We start from the raw sequence: 21,420 nt of genomic DNA on the forward strand, positions 1-21,420 counted from the left end.
AGATGGACAGAAAGAATGGAAGAATGAAAGAAGGAAAGAGTAAGAGAAAGGAAGAAACCCAATTAAAAATGAGCAGAGGAAAATAATAGACATTTCTCCAAAGGAGACCTACAAATGGCCAACAGCTACCTGAAAAGGTGCTCAACATCATTACCCACCAGGGAAATACAAATCAAATCCACCATGAGATATCACCTCACACCTGTTATGATAGCTATTATCAAAAAGACAAAAGATAAACGTTATTGGTAAGGATGTGGAGAAAAGGGATCCCATGTATACTCCTGGTGGGAATGTAAATTAGTTTCAGAAATTATGGAAAACAGCATAGAAGTTCCTCAACAAATGAGAAAGAGGACTTTATGATAAGATCTCACTTCTGGGTATATATCTAAGGAAATAAAATCAGGATCTTGAGGAGATATCTACACCCTCCATGTTCACTGCAGTATCATTCATAACAGTCAAGATACAGAAACAAATTAAATGTCCATCAAAGGATGGAAAAAGAAGATGTGTCTCTCACACACACACACATGCGCGTGCGCACGCACACACACAATGGAATTTAGTCAGCTGTGAGAAAGAAGAAAATCCTGACATTTGCAACAACATGGATGAACCTAGAAGACAGTATCCTAAGTGAAATGAAATAAGTCAGACAGAAATATAAATACTGTATTGTGTCACTTACATGTAAAATTTAAGAAAAAAATCTAAGAAAAATATCTAAGAAAAATCTAAGAAAATCTAAGAAAAAAAATGAAAAAGTCAATTTCACAAAAATAGACAGTAGGAAATTTTTCGCCAGGGGCTGGGGGCATGGAAAAATTCCTCACCTCACACACACACACACACACACACACAAAGAAAACAGCAATGACATAAGAAGATGGATATGTTAATTAGCTTGATCGCAGTGATCATTTCACAATATATATGTATATCAAAACTTCAAGTTGTACACCTTAAATATATACAATTTTTGTCAATTATACCACAATAAAGCTGAAAGGAAAAAAATAGGCTAAATTCAGATAATAAATTGTCCAGTCCAGTATGTTAGCCGACAACTTCAAACTATTCAAAGAAGAGATATTTCAAAGAACAGACTTCTCCTCTTTTTTTTTTAGCTCGGTTGTGATGAGAACAGCAAGTCTACAACCAGAGAAGATAGAGTTCTATTACTGTTCTCTTTATTACTTTCATCTTCTCTCATGCATTGGCCAGAGGAGGGGTAAGAGCACCCAGGACTAGCAACCCAAAGCAGGCTGCTTTCTCTGATCCCACAGTGTACAAAGCTGACTCCACTGGAGGTGGTACTTTTGTGATTCCTTCTTTTATTTCTCTCCCTCTACTATATATCTCTCACCTGTAACTTTAGAGAAATCAGATGCATCTCTATTCCAAATGGTTGCTAACTAATTTGGTAGTCTACCAGAATCTCATCTTTTTTCTCTATTTGTACACCTTTGACCTTCTGGGTGGCCCTTTGTACAGGTGCTAAGATAACCAACCCCATGCTGTCTCTCTTCCTTGTAGACCTTATCTAATCATGACAAATATACTCTTTTCCTTGCCTGAGAAACTCTGGGAGTATAAAATCATCAAACCACTCTCTCTTGCTTCCCTGACAGATTGTTTCTCCTCATTCAGATTTTCCAGGTCTAAGAAATGTATCAGTCCACTGGTCTCCTTAACGTTGGGAGACACATATCACCCTGCAAGGCATCTCGTAAGACCATCTCATTGGATGACCCACTGACCCCCGCTTTCTTCCTCCAATGAAACCCCTCTCTCTAAGGTTATCTTCTCCTTAAGCCATTTTTACTTACTTTATCTGGCTATCTTCTTTTGTTTCACTCGGAGGAGTGTTTTAAAGTCATCTAACTAGCTCTTAGCTGTCCAAATTTTGCAAGTTCTGCTAATGCTTGCACTAAATCTGGTGAGTGAGGAATGAACGAGAAGTAGGAAAATGTAGAAGAAAAAGATTACTCTTGGTAAATGTAACTGATTAAATAGCTAAAGAGTAGAGACCAACTCCCAGGGCTCACAGGGCAGGGCAGAGTCCAAAGAAGAGGCTTTAGGATGGGGATGAAGAACATATTTATAGACAGTTCTGATACAGCCAGTGGGGAGAGATTTTAAGATAAAATAAGGGGAGGATTTTATGGAACAAAGTTCAGAGGGAAGAAGATGTAAATGGGACACAGGTTGGGGAGCAAGGGGAGAAAAATAGGAAGGGGACACATCAAGAACAGGAAATATGTCATTAAGAATTATATGTTGTTTTCTTCTAAGACTAGATTTAATATCGGGAATGAGCAACAATGTAGACCAATTGGAGCTGGAGAGAAGATAATCTGGAGAAATTTATGTCTGGTTCTATTTAGTCTATGAAGCAGAGGACAAGATTAGCTGCAAGGACAAGAACCTGAAGAGACTGAAATAGTTTAAAGGGGGAGAGAAGGCAAGAGGATGAGAAGTAAATGCATGGCAGTGGTTCCAATCAGCACAGACACATGGTCTTCAAGTCCTCCCAGGCTCGGAGCAGGAGCAGGGTCACCATTCTTGGAGCTGATTATTCAAGAGGGTTGGGATTAAGGTGGTTTTGCCTCAGACTAGAAGGTGAGAAAGTTAGAAATGGGACTGATCAAGAGAATTAGGTAGGGGTAACAGATGAGGGCTTTGAGAGAAGTTGGGAGTCAATTATGAGGGAATTTGCCTCTAGGATTTTCATGGATTCCTGTCTCACATTTAGATTAAAAAGATGTTTTATATATATAATAATTATGTACTTTATATATATAATTATTCATATTATATATATAATTATTTTTATATATAATTATTTATATATATAAAATTTGCTTTGACATGGATGCAACTGGAAGGTATTATGCTGCATGAAATAAATCAATTGGAGAAAGACAATTATCATGTGGTTTCACTCATATGTGGAATATAGGAAATAGTGAAAGGGACTTTAAAGGAAAGGAGGGAAACTGAGTGGGGGAAAAATTAGAGAGGAAGACAAACCATGGGAGACTCCTAACTCTAGGACACAAAGTGTTGTAGAAAGGGAGGTGGGTTGGGGGATGGGGTGACTGGGTGACGGGTACTGAGGAGGGCACCTACTGAGATGAGCACTGGGTGTTGTTATACTATATGTTGGCAAATTGAATTTAAATAAAATATATTTTTAACTATGAGGGAATTTGGAAACAAGAGGATTGGAAAGATGATGTGTTCATAGAGTACCATTTCTGATATTAGGAAGATGTGAGAAGTGGAAAAGTTCAGAGTGATTAAAACAAAAACAAACACAAAACAATACCCAGTTATGTTCATGAAAATTGTTTGCTGGAATGGGAATTAAATCAATGAGAGGTGAGAAGAAAAAAGACCATCTCTCTGATCAAGTTCTCAGTGAATGGAAACTTGGAAGTCTGAAGATAAGAACAATGAGTATGGAACAAAAGTAGTAGTATTTCAGAGGAGAATTTGTAATTTTTGAAAGGTAGTTCCTAATCTGACTCATATAATGAGGAGTCAACTAATACATAAAGATATTCAATTATATTTATATAAAATTTCTCATGAATCTTTTTGCTTTGAATCCATACTTACCCTGAATCTTTGCTCGTTGGATCTACCTGGCTTTTCACACTCTGGCTCTGTCCTAGACTCCAATTGCACCCATTCCTTTGTATCTTACTGAGTTCTGCCTTCCTGATTTCTACCTCAGCACCTTCTAATGATGGGTTTTGGTTTTTTGAAGTTTTTTTGCTTTTTGTTTTGTTTTGTTATGTTTTGGCTCTCCATTTTCTTATCAATTTAGGTTAACATTTAAATCCAGTCTTTAATGCAGGGAGTCCTGTCCCAGTTTTCAGGAGTCCTACTGCAGAGTGATAGGTCATAGCATACTATTCTGTACATCATTCTTGATCCTGAATTCAGCTGGGGTGGGGACTGGGATGGGTACATAAATTAGAGGGAAGCAGACCAGGATAAAGGTCAGCTTGACTGTAAGAGCATCGAAGAGTAGATGAGTAGTGTAATGGAGGAATCGGGATTCACTTAAATTTAAGTGAAACAGCTCAGACCATTAGAAATCTCTCTACCATTCATCAGCGGTTTTACTAGTAACACTGGGAAGAACAATGAGGAGGATCAGTAGGAGGGAAATGGGAAAGAGGTTGGCACAAAACATTATAGATGTGCATGAGTATTCCAAGGACAAGAGTATTTGGGGGAAATATTTTTCTCTGGTAATTATTTTTTTAAGATTTTATTTATTTATTTATGAGAGAGACAGAGAAAGGCAGGGACACAGGCAGAGGGAGAAGCAGGTTCCATGCAGGGAACCCGATGTGGGACTCGATCCCAGGTCTCCAGGATCATGCCCTGGGCTGAAGGCTGCGCTAAACCGCTGAGCCACCCAGGCTGTCCTTTCTCTGGTAATTAAATGTTACCAGGAAGACTATGGAAAATGTAAGAAACCTAAAGACAGAGGTGGCCAGAAGTGAAACAAGCCAACCTAAGAATTCCAACTGGGGAATTTGTGAGATGGTCTTTCAACAAAAATTATGTAGAGGAGACAGTATGTACAGTAACCAGTTCTAACTTTACTACTGAATTACAGATAATAGTTTTTGTTTAACATTTACTGTATCATGTGTTTTCTATACTCATTCACAGTGATTGAGTATTTGTGGAAAAGAGTGGTAATGCTCTCAGACCACCAAGATGATATTCCTTCCAATAGTAACAGAAGAGGAACAGGATGTTGTTTTTCTTTTTAAAGGTATATAAAAAAATAAAAATAAAAAAGGTCTAATAAGAAAAATAATCATTTTAATAAATATTTTAAATGTCATGTTAAAGATTTTAAATCGCATTGGATTTTAGTAGAAAGCCAGATGCACTGGTTTTGAGTTCTTTTTCAATAATTTACCCTGTCACCCTGTCCACACTCTAATCGAGGTGTTAATGAAGAGTGTAACAGCCAAAAGGTAGGCAGCAGGGGACAATGAGTTGAAAAGAGCCCAGATAATCTCAAACTCTTGAATAATTAGCAATTATATTTATAAACACACACACACACACACACACACATTGAGAAACAGCTTTGATTGGTGTGTACAGAACATATTACTAGTTGCTTAGGGATAGGAATTCCAAAGAATTCACTGGTATAGTCCCAACCCTAGACAAACTTAGAATCTGACTAGACCCAAAAAACACACATGGAATTGGTATTCCAGCACATTTTCAAAAATACAGCAATGAGCATAAATGCATGAAAATAAATGCCCACAGATATACAGGAAATGAGATATAAAACTTTAAAGACTGCATAACTTTGAAAAGGGGGTAATTTACTTTCAAAATATACTTTACACACTAGGGAAAAAATCATATAACTTAATTCAAAAATATGTTTCTATCTGCTGGTCTTCTTTTTCTGATTTTTTTTTTTCTCTCTGTCTTCTTTTTCTTTTTTTCCTGCTGGCATTTAAATCTAAATTTGAAAGGCCAGGACAACAGAAATGGATACATTTTTTTTAAAAAGGCAATAAATTCAGGGGTCATGTAAAATAAAGGTTCTACACACATAGGCTGCGTATCCCAGCCCTTGTACTGTGTATGTGTGTGCACATGTGCACGCATTTACTTCTATGAATATCTCTTTACCTGTCTTTATCCATCCAAATTGCAAGTTCTTTGAGGGAAAAGGATTTTATCTAGTTAAGTATTCCCAGACCTTAATACTAGGGCTATCTGTCAACATACAGCAACCTATACATTGGAACTCTAGGAGATATTCAAAGATTACTATTATGTTCAATGAATGCAGGTATCAAAGAGTCAAAATTATACCAACAAACTAGGGAGGAAAGACAATGTTTCTTTTTACAAAAAATACTGACAAATAAATCATTGTTAGGAGAAAAATTAATTACAAATATAATCCAATATAAATATTTAAATATTGTTACAAAATAAAAATTAAAAAATAAATAAATAAATATTGTTACAAATGTTTACCTTCCAGTCTGAGGATCAAATCCAAAGTAAAGGTCTCTACAATGGTCACAACTTTCCCCAGCAACAGAAGCATCTTGGCAAATGCACTGACCAGTTAGGCTATTACAGATGTGATGAACTGCACCCATTTTGTGGCATGAACATGGCAGGCAGCCAGTGGCATTGCCTGGAGAAATATAAAAACCTGGAAAAGAAGAAATGAAAAGCTTTTATGTAGCCTTCCCATCCATTCTTTTCTTTAAAAGATAGTTTGATTACACCTAAAACCAGAATGCTATCACAGCACTTCCAAATTCCCAATACAAATGTGGTCATAGCTGCTCTTACCTAGTGTATCAGTTACAAACAGAGAAGGGCTGAGTAAATAGTTTACATTATACCTGGGCATCTCCAAGACAACTAAAATTCAGTATGTTTAAAATCTACTTCATGATCTTTCCATTAGAAACCAGTCCTCCTTCAATATCTCCATTCCAGCAAATAGTACCATCATTCATTCAGCTGCTCAGCCTAGACCCTGTGACATCTTTGGAAAGGTGGCCAAAGTACAAGATGGCCAGTTAAATTTAAATTTCTGATAAACAATGAGGTTTTTTTTGGTAAAAGTCTGTGATATTGGCTTATATTAAAATGTATGATTATCTAAAATTTAAATTTAACTGAGCATCCTGTAGTTTGCTAAAACTGGAAACCCTTGAGTCCTTCACATCCCTCTACCTCTACATCTAGCTAATTACCATATCCTATGGATATTATCTTCCAAAAAATTTAAACTTTCTACCCTCCATCCCTATTGCCATCTCCCTAGTCAAAGTCACCACCAAGTTTTTTTTTTTATTTTGATTTTAAATATTTTATTTATTCATGAGACACACACACACAGAGACAGACACATAGACAGAGGGAGAAGCAGGCTCCCTGCAGGGAGCCCAATGCAGGACTCAATCCCCGGACCCCAGGATCATGACCTGAGCCAAAGGCAGACACTCAACCACCGAGCCATCCAGGTGTCCCACCACCAAGTTTATTATAGTTCATGCTATAGACCAGAGACAATGGTAAGAGCCTTATATTCATGACCTCACTCCTCAAGGGAGTGCTGGTAATTCAGGTATTCTTATTATGTCCATCACATATATGAGAACACTGAAGGTTAGGATGGTTAACAAACTTTCCCCAAATAGTAGTCAACAAATAGATTGACACATACTCATCTCAACTACAGAGGCCATCTTATCTCATGGTATCCCTCTTGTCCCCCTCCAATCTATTCTTCATGGTATAGCTGGAACAACATTTTTCAGAGTGTAGTTTGAACACCTCGTTCCTCTATTGAAAATTGTTTGATAACATCCTCTTCTCTTTGGGGAATAAAAATCCAAGTCCCTAACCCAGCCTCCAGCCCCAGCAGGTCCCACCTCTATATTGGTTTCATTTCACTGTTAATTCCCAACTCAGTCTGCTCCAGTCATATCTCTTCTTGATATCTTAAGGCCTTTTCATTGGCAGGTCTGTCTGCTGAAACGATTTTGACCCATTTTTTTCTGCTTAGCTCTCTTCTATGCACATCAGGTCTGTGGCTTCCTTGAGTAACCTATCCTAGGCCAGTTTAAACATGCCTGTTCCAGTTTCAAAACATCTTATTTCCTTTATTTTTTTTAATTTTTATTTATTTATGATAGTCACAGAGAGAGAGAGAGGCAGAGACACAGGCAGAGGGAGAAGCAGGCTCCATGCACCGGGAGCCCTGATGTGGGATTCGATCCGGGTCTCCAGGATCGCGCGCTGGGCCAAAGGCAGGCGCCAAACCGCTGCGCCACCCAGGCATCCCTCTTATTTCCTTTAGAAATTTATTTCCTCATGAAAATTATAATTAAACTCATTTTCACCCGATTGTAACCTCCATGAAGGCAGGAACATTGTCTGATGAATTCACCACTGCCTGCCCAGCACCCAGGACAGTGCTTGTCACAAAGTAGGCACTCCCTAAACATTTGATGCATTCACACAAATGTACCAAATTATAAATAGGTATTGATTTCCATATGTATTCCATTTTAAAACTCACAGAATTTAGGTTAATTATAAAACCTGTATTTGTTTCTTATAGCAGAAGGAAACAAAAATATGATTCAAATATTTTCAAGTTTCTCAAAATTTCATATAATCAATAGCTATAAAATTAAGAAAGGCATTAGACACTAGAAGGATGGAGCAGGTATATGAGGGAGAAATGGTTCTTGGTGTTGTGTGCTATGTGTGCGCGCACACACACACATAAGCACATCCATAATGTTACAAGGAATTTTATTGAAACAAGAGGGAGAGGGATTGCAGAATGATTCTATTTTTTTAATTTATTTTTTATTGGTGTTCAATTTACCAACATACAGAATAACACCCAGTGCTCATCCTGTCAGTGCCACCTCAGTGCACATCACCATCACCCCCACCCCCGCCCTTCCCTCCCCTTCCACCACCCCTAGTTCGTTTCCCAGAGTTAGCAGTCTTTACGTTCTGTCTCCCTTTCTGATATTTCCCATTTCTTCTCCCTTCCCTTCTATTCCCTTTCACTATTATTTATATTCTCCACATGAATGAGAACATATAATGTTTGTCCTTCTCCGACTGACTTACTTCACTCAGCATAATACCCTCCAGTTCCATCCACGTTGAAGCAAATGGTGGGTATTTGTCATTTCTAATAGCTGAGTAATATTCCATTGTATACATAGACCACATCTTCTTTATCCACTCATCTTCGATGGACACCGAGGCTCCTTCCACAGTTTGGCTATCGTGGCCATTGCTGCTATAAACATCGGGGTGCAGGTGTCCCGGCGTTTCATTGCATCTGTATCTTTGGGGTAAATCCCCAGCAGTGCAATTGCTGGGTCAGTAGGGCAGGTCTATTTTTAACTCTTTGAGGAACCTCCACACAGTTTTCCAGAGTGGCTGCACCAGTTCACATTCCCACCAACAGTGTAAGAGGGTTCCCTTTCTTCCGCATCCTCTCCAACACTTGTTGTTTCCTGCCTTGTTAATTTGCCCCATTCTCACTGGTGTGAGGTGGTATCTCATTGTGCTTTTGATTTGTATTTCCCTGATGGCAAGTGATGCAGAGCATTTTCTCATGTGCGTGTTGGCCATGTCTATGTCTTCCTCTGTGAGATTTCTGTTCATGTCTTTTGCCCATTTCATGATTGGATTGTTTGTTTCTTTGGTATTGAGTTTCATAAGAATGATTCTAATCAATAAAGTTCTGACAAGTGAAAATGATCTCTATAAGTGTCATGATCACTAATTTAGGTCTATATCACTGATATTGAAAGAGAAAAAGAACATGAACACAAAGTGGATCCACTGTGTGTAACTATGCTATAGGGAGAAACAAAAACTAATTGGAACATATTATAAATCTCAGTTGAGGCTCTGGTTGAAAACAGGCCATTCTTTCATAGCCATCAACAATTTCTTCTTCTTCTCTTAGGCCCAGCATATTCTCTCTTAGAAAGCTTCAGAAATAGTCAAATAGAAAAAGATCGTGCTCAAAGAAAAGGAAGAAACTCAAAATCAGTGCCATTCCAATCTGTTGGAAAGAGCTGACTGATCTTGTCATTTTTTTAGAGTAATTGACAACTATATTATGTCATTTGCTTCTTTGTATCCATCGATAGCAATCTGCCTTATATGAGTTTCCAGAAATAGTTATGCAAATTAATATATATTCTCATACCTGATTCATCATACGATCAAAGTCACATACTTCAAAGGCTTTTATTTTGAATTCAAGACCACTGTGGTTGTGATTCCATGTATTTTTCTTCCTGTGAAGATACCTAGGTCCTTAAATTCATGATGATGCCATCATGAATGTACTAACAGCTCTCCAATTTGGATAAATTACCCATTAGCACAGATACTTAGAAGTAGAATTAATTTGGACTTACTGCAATAGCTTCAAGCCATGGAGAACTCTAGAATGATTAGGGATGATTTTTTTTACAAGAAATGATTTATTAGATAAATCTGTAAAGACAAGAGGGGAGTATATTTTGGTGCAGAAAATTGGGTTGCCCAACATTTAGAAAATAAAAACTGCCATAGAAAAATCAGCAATATAAGCAGAGAAAAACAAAAATGAAAAACAAAACAAAACAAAACAAAACAAAACAAAAAACAGGGAAGCTGCAACCTGGAGGTAGGTCTTCAAGGAAATGCCTGTATTAGAACTCGCCTTGTGGTTAATTCCCCTCCTCCTCTCTGGAGCACGATTATAAAGGTTAATCCCACCAGTATTTTCGTTGTCCTATTTTTAAGCAGTTCTAATTAGGATGACTCAGGTACCTTCCTGCTCAGTGATTACTTCTTGCCTTACCTGAATGTGCCTAATTCTAGACCATTACCTCTCCTTTTATGACTTCCAACTATAGAAAACAACATTTTCTCTTCCCTCCTACTTAAACTTCAACTCCAGAGTGTGGCTTAAAGATAACTGACCTTAATTTTCTTTCACTCAATACATTTCTGATCTTCTTCCATTAGCTCCACTTCATGTTCCACATCTTCAGGTCCGTAACATTTTAACTGATCTTTTTGAAATTTCTCTCCATGAATGATTTCGTACCACATTGTGAAGCACGGTCATTAGGACAATGCTATTACCTTACATTACTGTAGTGCTGAGAGTTCGCATAGATATAGCACAGATCAGCCCACTAAAGTTTGTGACTTTCCCCAGTTTTATTTCAGAGAACCCTTGCTCCCAAACAAGACAGGCTGAATGGGGAAAACAAGGTGTTTTGCAGTTAAAGCAAAAAGTCACCCATTTTACAAAATAGTGCCGCTTTATCCAAGAGAAGACTCGCAGAATCCTTAGAGTTCAAAGTTATTAGCAAGGCAACTGGTATTATCTCCTGTAGTGGCTATTTGCACAGCACAGCACTGTCCTGGGCATAAAAGAAGAGCCCATTTCCTAGCAATGTCCCTCCTGAGGACCATGAACAACCAGGCTTTGCCACGGTCTTGAAATGGGAGAAAGAAAACAAGTTTAACCCCTAGGCCTTATTCAGGAAAGGAGGGCAGAGCTGAGGCTAAGCACTAATTATAAGCCATTTAGAAGAAATGATTCTCACCTTAAGCCAGAGAATGGACATAATGCTAAGAAAAGAGTCTAGGGAGAAATCTGTGGCTCACCTACACCAAGCAACAAGACTTTTTTAGTAATGATTTTAAAAATCAACATTTTCAGAAATAACTATGGTAAGTGATGCTAATTTTCAAATTAAAGCAATAATAATTTTCTTACATTGTGGTAATTTTACATAAAAATAATGCTAAAATTATTGTTTATATAGTTGATCAAATGTCAATAAGTCCATAAATATTAATATTACTCATCCCAAGATATACTTTTTCTTATTTAAGAGTTTTTTTAAAAAACAACTCTTCTCAATTAGTTTAGATATGTTTTAAAATATCCGCTCCTCTTCCTTCTTCCTGAACTGTTACACTCTCCATGATTAGTTTATCAAAAGTAAACAGGAGTTTACTTTTAAGAATTATGTGCTCAACTAAGTCTTCCATATCGCCCATCCTTCAAGAGTGAATCAATTCCTTCACTTTACCACTTCTCTATATCGGACATTTCTAATACTGCACCTACTGTGTTATGTTTACATACAGGTCCATTTCTCCTACTAAAGCATGATACCTTAATATAATGATGATTGTATATCTTACACCAACATAGCCCCTGGTACTTTATGTTCAATAGATGTTTATTGAAAATATGGATATGTGAATGAAATGGGTAGATGGCTAGATGAGTAGGTGGCTGGGTACCTGGCCAGTTGGATATGCTTCCCCTTAAAATACGACATGATCTTTTTAGCACTTTAAAGAAACATAGTAAAGATAAATCTGTGAGTCATAAAATGATTGGTCAGAGTGGTCTAGCCCATCAGGAAGGGTAGCAGGGAATGTATATGAATCAGGAACAATATATATGAAATGTAATCTTTGTCATATCAACAGATAGAAAAGAACTTCTGAAAAAAAAAAATGTCATCCCAAAACTATATCTCCTGTTCTTAGGGCCAAGGATCTAATAACATGCTCACATAAGTGAAAACATTGTATTAGACTCTTCTGTTTTATAAAAACCTAGTTGTTCTATTTATGGGAATATGCATGAAAGGCCTCCAAATGCATATTCTTTAAAAATCAAATTCAATAACAACAATGAATATAAATAATGACAGCTGTGACTATGTCTTAGAAATTATAACACATAGATAAGTGTTTACACAATCCACAGAAACACTTTAATACATTTTTATTCTTTAGTCCCATTTTTTTCCCAGTCTCAGTGGTTAACCAATGATATGCTCTGAAGTTTCTCTCTCATGCCATTGTCACCATCTCCAACAGAAATTTTCTCCATCAGAAATTTCACCAACTTAGTCCATGGAAATCATTACATTTCTAGGCAACTCAGTTCAACTCTTCATTACCAGATCATGGTAGCCTCTCAGAACTCTGTTAATTTTCATTTTATGACTATTACACAATAGAGATACCCCAGGACCTAACGCAGTCAGCTAGACCCATGGGTGGAGATGAGCCTGAGGAAAGAGGGAATCTACAAACACTTGTAAGAGTATCTTTTTTAACTCGCCCTCAAATATGTATTGAGTGAATGATTTTGACAAATATTGAGTTATTCAGAAAAATTGTTTACTCTTTCAGAGTGCAGACACTGAGGTCAGTTGGACGTGGATTTATAAATGGTTCTTTTACTTAATTAGAATCCATTTCCCCTACTATAAAGTGGGAAAATACTGGTCCTTCCAGCATATAAATATTGTGCATATTCAATGGGACTTTTCAGATAAAACCCTAACCCAGGGTCTGGCAAACAAACAGTACACATTCAGTAAATATTATCTATTATCATCATTGCCATTTTTATGAGGCAATTTTCTAGGAAAGTGAGATTTTCCTTAAGTTAAAGTTTAAATAATGACTTGTCAATGTACTACCCCCCACCCCCACCCCGCCACACACACACACAGATGTGCCTGGGATTATGGTCCCTATTGCTTATGACAAAATTCTTTCCTGGTGGTTTATCATGGAAGAGGCTCTTATTCTGAGGCTCAGGTCTTTCTGTGGAAAACATATTAATCTCCAAAGCTGTTTCACCAAACACTAGGATATGTGGCATAACCGGACCTCAACTTTGATGCACTGATTTTTAATGGAATATCAGCCATCTAATTCTGATTCCACTGGCAGAGTCTTGCATGCAATTCTGGTTTATGAGCTCATTACTTAACAAATATGATATGCTTCTTAATGAAACAAGATACTTTGTTTTACTTTCTAATAGTCTATATGAATTATAAAACAAAACCAAAAGTAAATATCAGAGGGAAGCATGAGGAATTGTCCTATTAGCACAAAACATGTCATACAAAGCTGTTTTCATTATAAATTAGCCTTTATTTTATTCCAGAGCTGCAGAGTCCTCAATAAACCCTCTCTGCCTCTGGTTCTCAAGGACAAGGGTGGGTCATTGGCTCAGGATGCCTTGACATCCTTCCCTGCATTTCTCGGCCTAGCCTCTGATTAAGTGCTTGCTGCTGAACGTTACGAGGTCATCCAGCACTGAAAAAACGAACTGGGAAAACATATTTAGTGCTATATTTATTAGTGTGGGTATGTGTACATTCATATATGTACACACACTCCAAATAATTTTAAATTAAAGCATTTTTAAAATACTTAATGGAGGTTAAGCAGCATTTTTAACCTCTGTTCAAGTTATTGAATGGCATATTAAAACCAATGTGGCTCTAATGTACCTTCTAATGTGCACTGCTGCTTTAACAAATTGCCTATAAATTTTAGTTGAATTAAGCCTATTCCTTGTACATTCATAGTAAGGTTAGGTTAATAATACATGAGGTTTCATTATATGCACCTTCCTTAATAATGTTTTTTAAGAAAGTGGGACAAGAATCTATGGGCAGTAGTCTAGTAGGGGCCAGTAATATTTACAACCACAGATGAGAAAGGCAGGCAGGAGTCTGGAGGCTTACGAGTTCATCCCTCCTAACCTACCCCATGCTTCTCCCTCCATGCCCCACTACTCACACATACTAGCATGGAGCTTCTCCCCTGTGGTATATGATCTAGGTCTCTCAGATGTGTTTAAAGAAGTAGAAAGAAAGCTTCAGGTTGCAGCAGTGCATTTTAATGTGCGTACTGCAGAGCTGGCTACTGTGAAACATCTGTTTATGATAAAGATACTTCAGGATATGGGTCCTTTTTTTCAATGTAACTTTCACAGTAAGAGACAGTAAAACCCACCTAAAAAATTCAAAGTAATTTCTGAAGCTAGAATGCAGGACCAAAAAGAAAAAATAAAGGTCCACAAACACATTTGACCTTCCCATATGCTACACCCATGTGTACAGAATATCTTGTTTTGTCAAAAAAAAAATCCATTAGGCATTTAGATCACTATTTTCTTTCCTCCCTGGCAGGGTGAAAACTATATCCTCTCTGTATGTCACCAAAGGAGCACTCACAGACTTGCACTGTGCCTGAACCTAAATAGAAGAAAATACCACTGGGATATATATATATATTTTTTTTTCTTTTTTTGAGAGAGAGAGAGAGAGCTTAAGCAGCAGGAGGGGCAGAGGGCAGGGAGAAAAGGAATCTGAAGTGGGCTCCACACCCAGCACGGAGCCCACCATGGGTTTCATCTCACAACCCTGAGATCATGACCTGAGCCAAAAGCAAGAGTCAGTTGCTTAACCGACTGTGCCATCCAGGTGCCCCACCCCTGAGGTAATTTTTAAATGTAACTATTTCTTACTTAGAGGAACACAGATGGAGCATATACTAGGGAGACACCGCCCTATGTGCCCAGGACAGAGCACTGAACAATGTGAGAAACATTAGTTATACTGTAGCCTGGAAAGGAACAAATGATCCAAAGACTCTTGGAAATGAGGTCAGAGAGAGATCATGGGTGTTACAGTTCATGTGGGCCATGTTTTCTACCCACAATAATGGGAAGTCAGTAAAGGATGAAGTGATATGGTTTAACTAAAGTTTGAACAGCATCCCTTTGGCTGCAAATTAAGAAATGACTAGAGAAGAATAAAGAGGAGAGAGAAAGTTTAGGATGCTTGTCAGCTAAACCAAAAGGAAGATAAAAATGGGTGAGTGGGGCAGTAAAAAGTGGTCCAGTTCTGGGTCAATTTGAAAGTAAAAGCAACAAGACTGACTTTGATAAAAGAGACCAGGGTTGTAGAAACAGAGGGGAAATCAGAGGAAAGCTGTAAGGATTTGGCTGAAAAGATTATAACCCAGAAACTACTAAGATAACATATCAGTTAAGCAGAGTTGAACACTTTTTCCCTTCTGAAATCCCTAAAAAAGAAATAAAAGAAAAGATAGAAGAGGAAATGGAGGTCAATGGTAGATGTCTGCAAGTAAAACCTAAGCATTTGCAGTAGAGAGGCCAACAGTAAGCTGATTGATACGAGTGGTATAAATCTAGAAAGAAAGGTTTAGAATTGAAGATTCCAGAGTTTTCTGAAGTCAGGTGTGAGGAATAGTTAACCCCCTCCCAAACCAGAGGATTTTCCCTCTTGCATTTTGAGAGAAGACAGTGAGTTTTCTCTTTAGAAGTTAAACCAGAGAGTGCATGGACTCGACAGATGCAGGGGAAAAGTGCTACAGTGAATGCAGGGATTACATATAAGGGTGCCCTGTGATATTTGATTTCACATGTCAACTTGGGTAAACCTGGGGTCAGTTGTTTGATCAAACACTAGTCTAGTTGTTGTTGTAAAGGTGCTTTATACAGAATACAAGAACATTAGCCTACAGACAAAAGGGCCCACTGAGTGCTCAGAAGAATTATTTAACAAAAGCATATTGTTGTGAAATTGTCAGAAATGAGGGATATAGAAACAGAAGCTTCTAGATTGTAAGAAAGAAAAAAAGAAGAAAGAAAGAAAAATACAGGGAAAAAAATCTAATTGGCACTGCAAGAAGATAATGGTGAAATAATTTTTTGAGTGAAAGTGATTCTATATAATAATGATAAAATTTCAGGTAGTTATGTATGGAATAAAGTTTTTTTGCAGACATTCAAAATTCTGAAAATATTATTTCTTCCCCGTACCCTTTCTCACAAGCTACTGGAGTGTGTTCTTTACCAAATACACATATAATATAAGATAAAAGAACACATAGGATTCAGGAAAGGGGTCCAACAAAGGATATACGTGAAGGAAATTCTCAGTACAGCTGATATATATACATATGCCTTATTGGTTCTGTTTCTCTGGAGAACCCTAGCATAGATACTCTTCTTAAAATTCCTGATTATTTCTCAGTGTCTTCAATTAAACCACTTACTCAGTGCAAGCAGTGTATAAGGTATTACATTAGTATGGTAGCTACACAAGTTGAATAAGATAATCCTTACTCTCAAGATATCAAAACTTCAACAAGGGAAATAAGCATCTACACAAATAAGTAAAATACAAGAATGTATTAAATACGATCATTATTTACACTAGTAGGGATGATCCTCATTCTATATTTTCCTTAAAAGGGAGGACAATTTGCCATAAACCTTTGGAGAGGAGTTTCATGACCAACGTGCTTAGGCAAATAGTCATGAAGATAATACTCTCCTAGAAAACCAATACCATCTGAGATAAATCTCAAAAAGGAAGAGGCCCGTGGGAGACAGAGGAGACCATCAGGGGGAAGAAAATGGTTGAGTATGACTTTCCAATATTTTAATTTTTAAATTTAATTTGTATTTTTTATCAAAATTTACATGCAAATAGTTTAAAAAATCAAGTAGAATTTAAAGGCTCACAGTGTATAATAGCAGTCCTCTTGCCTGTTCACAGCAACCACCTTCATCTGGCTTTTATTTTTGTATTTCTTTATAACATCCATATATTGTTCCATCTCAATTTTGAAAATTTAGATTATTGTCTTTCTACAATAGAGGATGAGTACTCAGCTTTTTCTATGCCTCCTCAATAATCTCTTGATTTGGTTAAATCACATTCAGAGATTGACTATATGACTATATAAATCTATTTCACAGCTATGCCATATAATATGCTTTGATTATATTTCCTTTCTTGAAAATTTTGCCTTTAATTAGTTTTGAAGGAATCTCTTAGATATTTCTAGGAATCAAAACTCTCCAATAGAAATATACTCAAGAAAAAAATAGGAAATATACTCAATAAATCTGTTTCTTTTTCCTTCTACCAAATAGGTTAACTCAGAGGAGGATCAAACCCTTGATCCTCCCATTCTGATTTGAGCCAGTTGATCTAGCTATATTCTAGGTCAGAACAAAAGACTCAATAGGCTTCACAACAGATAATCACTCAAAGGGATAGAACATTTGATCTAGTAGCTTTGGCTGGTTTATTTAGAAAAAAAGGATATGTAAATCATGGTGATTTGTGCAGGTGACTATCTTATTTCCAAAATAAGAGATATTAATAAATAGTAAAAGAAGAAAAGCATCATATTAGTATATAAAAGAAGTGACTACAAATTTGGAAAGATGATCCTGAAGCCAAAAGAGTGCAATGTATTATAGCAGTCATGTGGGCCATCTGCACAGCTCTCAGTAATTGTCCTGTTTACTCGGATACCTACCACCCTGCTCCTACCTTAAGGACTGGTCCCTAGAAGTCATGCTTCTTTTTAGTGATCCTGACACTCTTGGCCATAGTGAATTGCCTTAGGCACAGCCACCCTAACAAAACTGAGTCCCTTAGAATTTCCTTCTTGGAATTGTAACCAGAAAATAGGTAATTAAGTCTTTCTGTATTGCTAGAACAGTAATGAGGTAGACATTTAACCATGTAGAGAGGGAGACAGAAGCAGAGTGTGTTCTTCTAAAGAGAGAGAGAATATGGTAATGATTAAATGATTGAATTAATGGATATGTACCAATGGGAGATTTCTAGTACCTAAATCCTGACTGCATCACTCCATATCAGGTTTAATGGGACAGTCAGTGATAATATAGCCCCCATATATGTTGAAACTGGTTCAAATTATTTTCTGATACTTATATCTCAAGAAGAATTAACTCTTCATCAACTCCATCTCATCCCTTTGGATTTATTTGTCCCACTGACCAATGTAAAAGGAAAGGCATGGCTCAACTCTCCTAAGCTGGATTCTTTGTCATGGCAAATAGGACTTCCATCCTATCCATTTCTGGCAAACGAATCTCCCTTTTGCTTGGTCCCTTGTTCCTTTTCACAGGCTCAGATAACTCAGAGCTGGTTGTATAGACAGATCAACCATTAGCACAGCTGTTAAGTAACTAATGAACATGTATATTTATCATGATATTATGATGGCTTTATTATACAGAAAGTATATTACTTTAGTAGATCATACAAAGGCAAGGAGAAAGCTATAGATAGGGTCCATCTTCCGGTTGGCAAACCCATAAAAAAGATGGGTACAGTGAGACTAAACAGTAGTCTCTTTTGCCAATTTGGTGGCATTTAAAAATAATTCTAGATAATCCTATATGGTGCCAGAACATATAGACCATTTAGTAAAAATATTTGGTCATATTTATTCAGAAAATCAGTTCATCATCTGAATATTTGGCATGGTATACATAATTAACCCAAGTTTTCCTTTCTCTGGGAAGCAAACTTTATCCTTGCTTTTATTAGTTTAGATTTTGTTCAGTTATAGGAAGGGGGTTTACTTCAAGTTGAGAAGTTAAATATAAGTTAGTCTCAATTATAAAATGTCTGATTGACTGGGATTCCTCTAAAGGGTCATCCCAAATATAACACCACAGATACACCAAATAATCTTGAGCATATTAAATAGTTATATCTGCATTTGATGACAATATAAGTACAATAATGTTGTTGGAAGTAAATTTTTTAGAAGTCCCAACCTCAAAACAAAGAGGAATCATCTGATATGGGATAATGAAAGGAAAGTCACCGTGCACTGAACATGTAACACATTTCTTTCTTACCTGGTTGACACTGATTACACCTTCTTCCTTGCCGATTAGGTAAACACAGGCACTGGCCACTGATTGGGTCACAAATGGTGCCCGGTAATGTCCCCAAGGAGTCACACTCACACATCTGGCAGCCTTGAAAATTGCCACTGGTCAAATTGTACCTGTGAGGCACACACTGATTACAGTGAAGACCTGTTACTCCTAATTTGCAAGGACATTGTCCTGTTGATTTGTCACACAGCAGAGAGCCATTTACTGTCCCAGTCTTATCACAGTTACAAGGCAGACAGAGGAAAGAATCATTTTGCTGGAGGTAGAAGTAGCCCTCCAAACATTCATTGCACTGTCTCCCTCCAACACTGGGCTTGCACATGCACTGCCCTGTCTTGGCGTCACAGACGGTCCCAGAGAGAGATCCAGCCATGTCACAGTCACAGGCCTTACAACTGGTGATGTCCAACCCATAGAAGTGTTCTCTGCACGTGTCACACTGAAGTCCTTTGGCTTCTTTCTTGCACTCACACTGCCCAGAAAGCGGATTGCAGAGTTTGCTCACTGAGCCATGGAGGTTGCACTGGCAGGGCTCACATCCGTCATCATTAAAACTTCGGAGAAATTTATATCCAAAATTGCAATGATCGCATCTAAGCCCTGAAGATAAAATTTGTTTAAAAAAGTGAAAATGTTAATTTATTCGCGCTTTCAAGACAAACAATGCTGCTGCCAACGTTTAAGGCAGACACAAAATGTTAAGTGTTTTCTCCCGGGCGCTGCCATAGAGACCTGGTCATATACTCAAAATACATTAATGGTACTTACTTTGGCAGTCATATATAACTTTATTTCTGTGACATGCCTTATGAAATTTTATTACTTAACATATAGAGAAATGCTTACTGCAAATGTTGCTTCCGTTTTATATACTGAAGCTCTTTAACAAATATTACAACTATTATTTTTAATTATTTTATGTTAACAAAATGCTCGTGCAAGAGACAATGAAATTTTCAAAGCTACATTGAAGAATTACATATTACCACATTAGTTATTTTCCCGGAAATCAGATGATCCTACAATGTTTAATAAAATGTTAAGCTGATAGCTATTTTTGTGTAATAATATCTATACTTCCGAATATCACACCTTTAATAATTAATATAAATAAAACTTATCCGGAGCAATTTTTGTTTCAATGCTTTTATGTGCCCCTATATTTTATTATTTTCAATTAATATAAATTATGCTCTCCTTGGCTCATAAAGCAATCACATCGCTTGTCGTATTGTGTGATTCAGGACATTCCTCTTTAAACACTAAGTAAATTCTGGTGTTGCATTACTTCTATTTAAAGGAGTACATATATACATTTCACAAACAGAGAAAAATGTTTTATCACCTAAACTTAAATCTCTGACAACTTAGGTTAGTTTCAGAGAGAGTATTAAAAGGAAAGAGTATAAAACAAAAATTTTTGAATAGTAAAGGTTAAGATGCAAAATGCTTCCTTTAGACAGTTTCTGCATATCTGTGGGTTTAAATAACTGACTACGTGGGGTTGAATCAATGGAAACATTTATTTCAAGCTATGATCGCAATAAAAAAAAATTAGTCCTAAAATAACAGTCAAAAACACACTCAGGAACTCAGATGTAGAAAAGCATTTCTTAAACTGGAAGGAAATGCATAATATATATGTATATATATGGATAAAAATTCAAGAACTCCAATGGAAGGCAAGTTCTTTAACAGTGATGAATGACTCACCTAAGGCATATCATTTAATTTCAATAAGGAAAATAAAAAAGGACCACTATTGCTGCAAATTTTAAAAATAACTGTATTGTTAACAAGAATTATGACTCATTTTGAACTATTAAAATTGGTCTACATGGATTCATATCATATCAGTTTTAAAAATATGCGCAGTGCTTATTTGAATATGCCATACATATTCCTGACAGGCAATCTATTCCTAACGATACTCAGGAAGGCCTACAGGGCATCACATTCGGTGTTAACAAGTGCAGGCGAGTTAGCACACTTGGCATTTAATTCACATTCTTCTCCCTTTTTATTCTAGATGAATGACCTACTTTAATAAAATTATTGGTGCTAATGTATTTTACTGGTGATAGAATCATTAGTAAGATTTAACAGTTTTGTTAACTCTCACAGTTTGCTTTCTGAAGCGTATACAACATACACTGGTATTTTCAGCTTTTTTTCTTATTAACAAGGTAAAATTGAATGAGGGCATTTGCTAATCTTGTTAAGAAAAGAAATGAATTTATACA

The 21,420-nt window shown here is 36.8% G+C and overlaps 1 protein-coding gene across 1 annotated transcript in view; it reads right to left on the reverse strand.

Annotated features, from left to right (window-relative positions):
* USH2A (usherin) overlaps nt 1-21,420 on the reverse strand; it is a 686,658-nt gene that overhangs the window by 536,793 nt on the left and 128,445 nt on the right. The window contains 2 exon segments of the mRNA XM_025420646.3: nt 6,052-6,235; nt 19,136-19,777. Of these exon segments, the coding sequence (XP_025276431.3) occupies nt 6,052-6,235; nt 19,136-19,777 (826 nt within the window).

This window comes from Canis lupus, chromosome 38 (assembly GCF_003254725.2).
Source record: "Canis lupus dingo isolate Sandy chromosome 38, ASM325472v2, whole genome shotgun sequence".
Classification (NCBI taxonomy): Eukaryota; Metazoa; Chordata; class Mammalia; order Carnivora; family Canidae; genus Canis; species Canis lupus.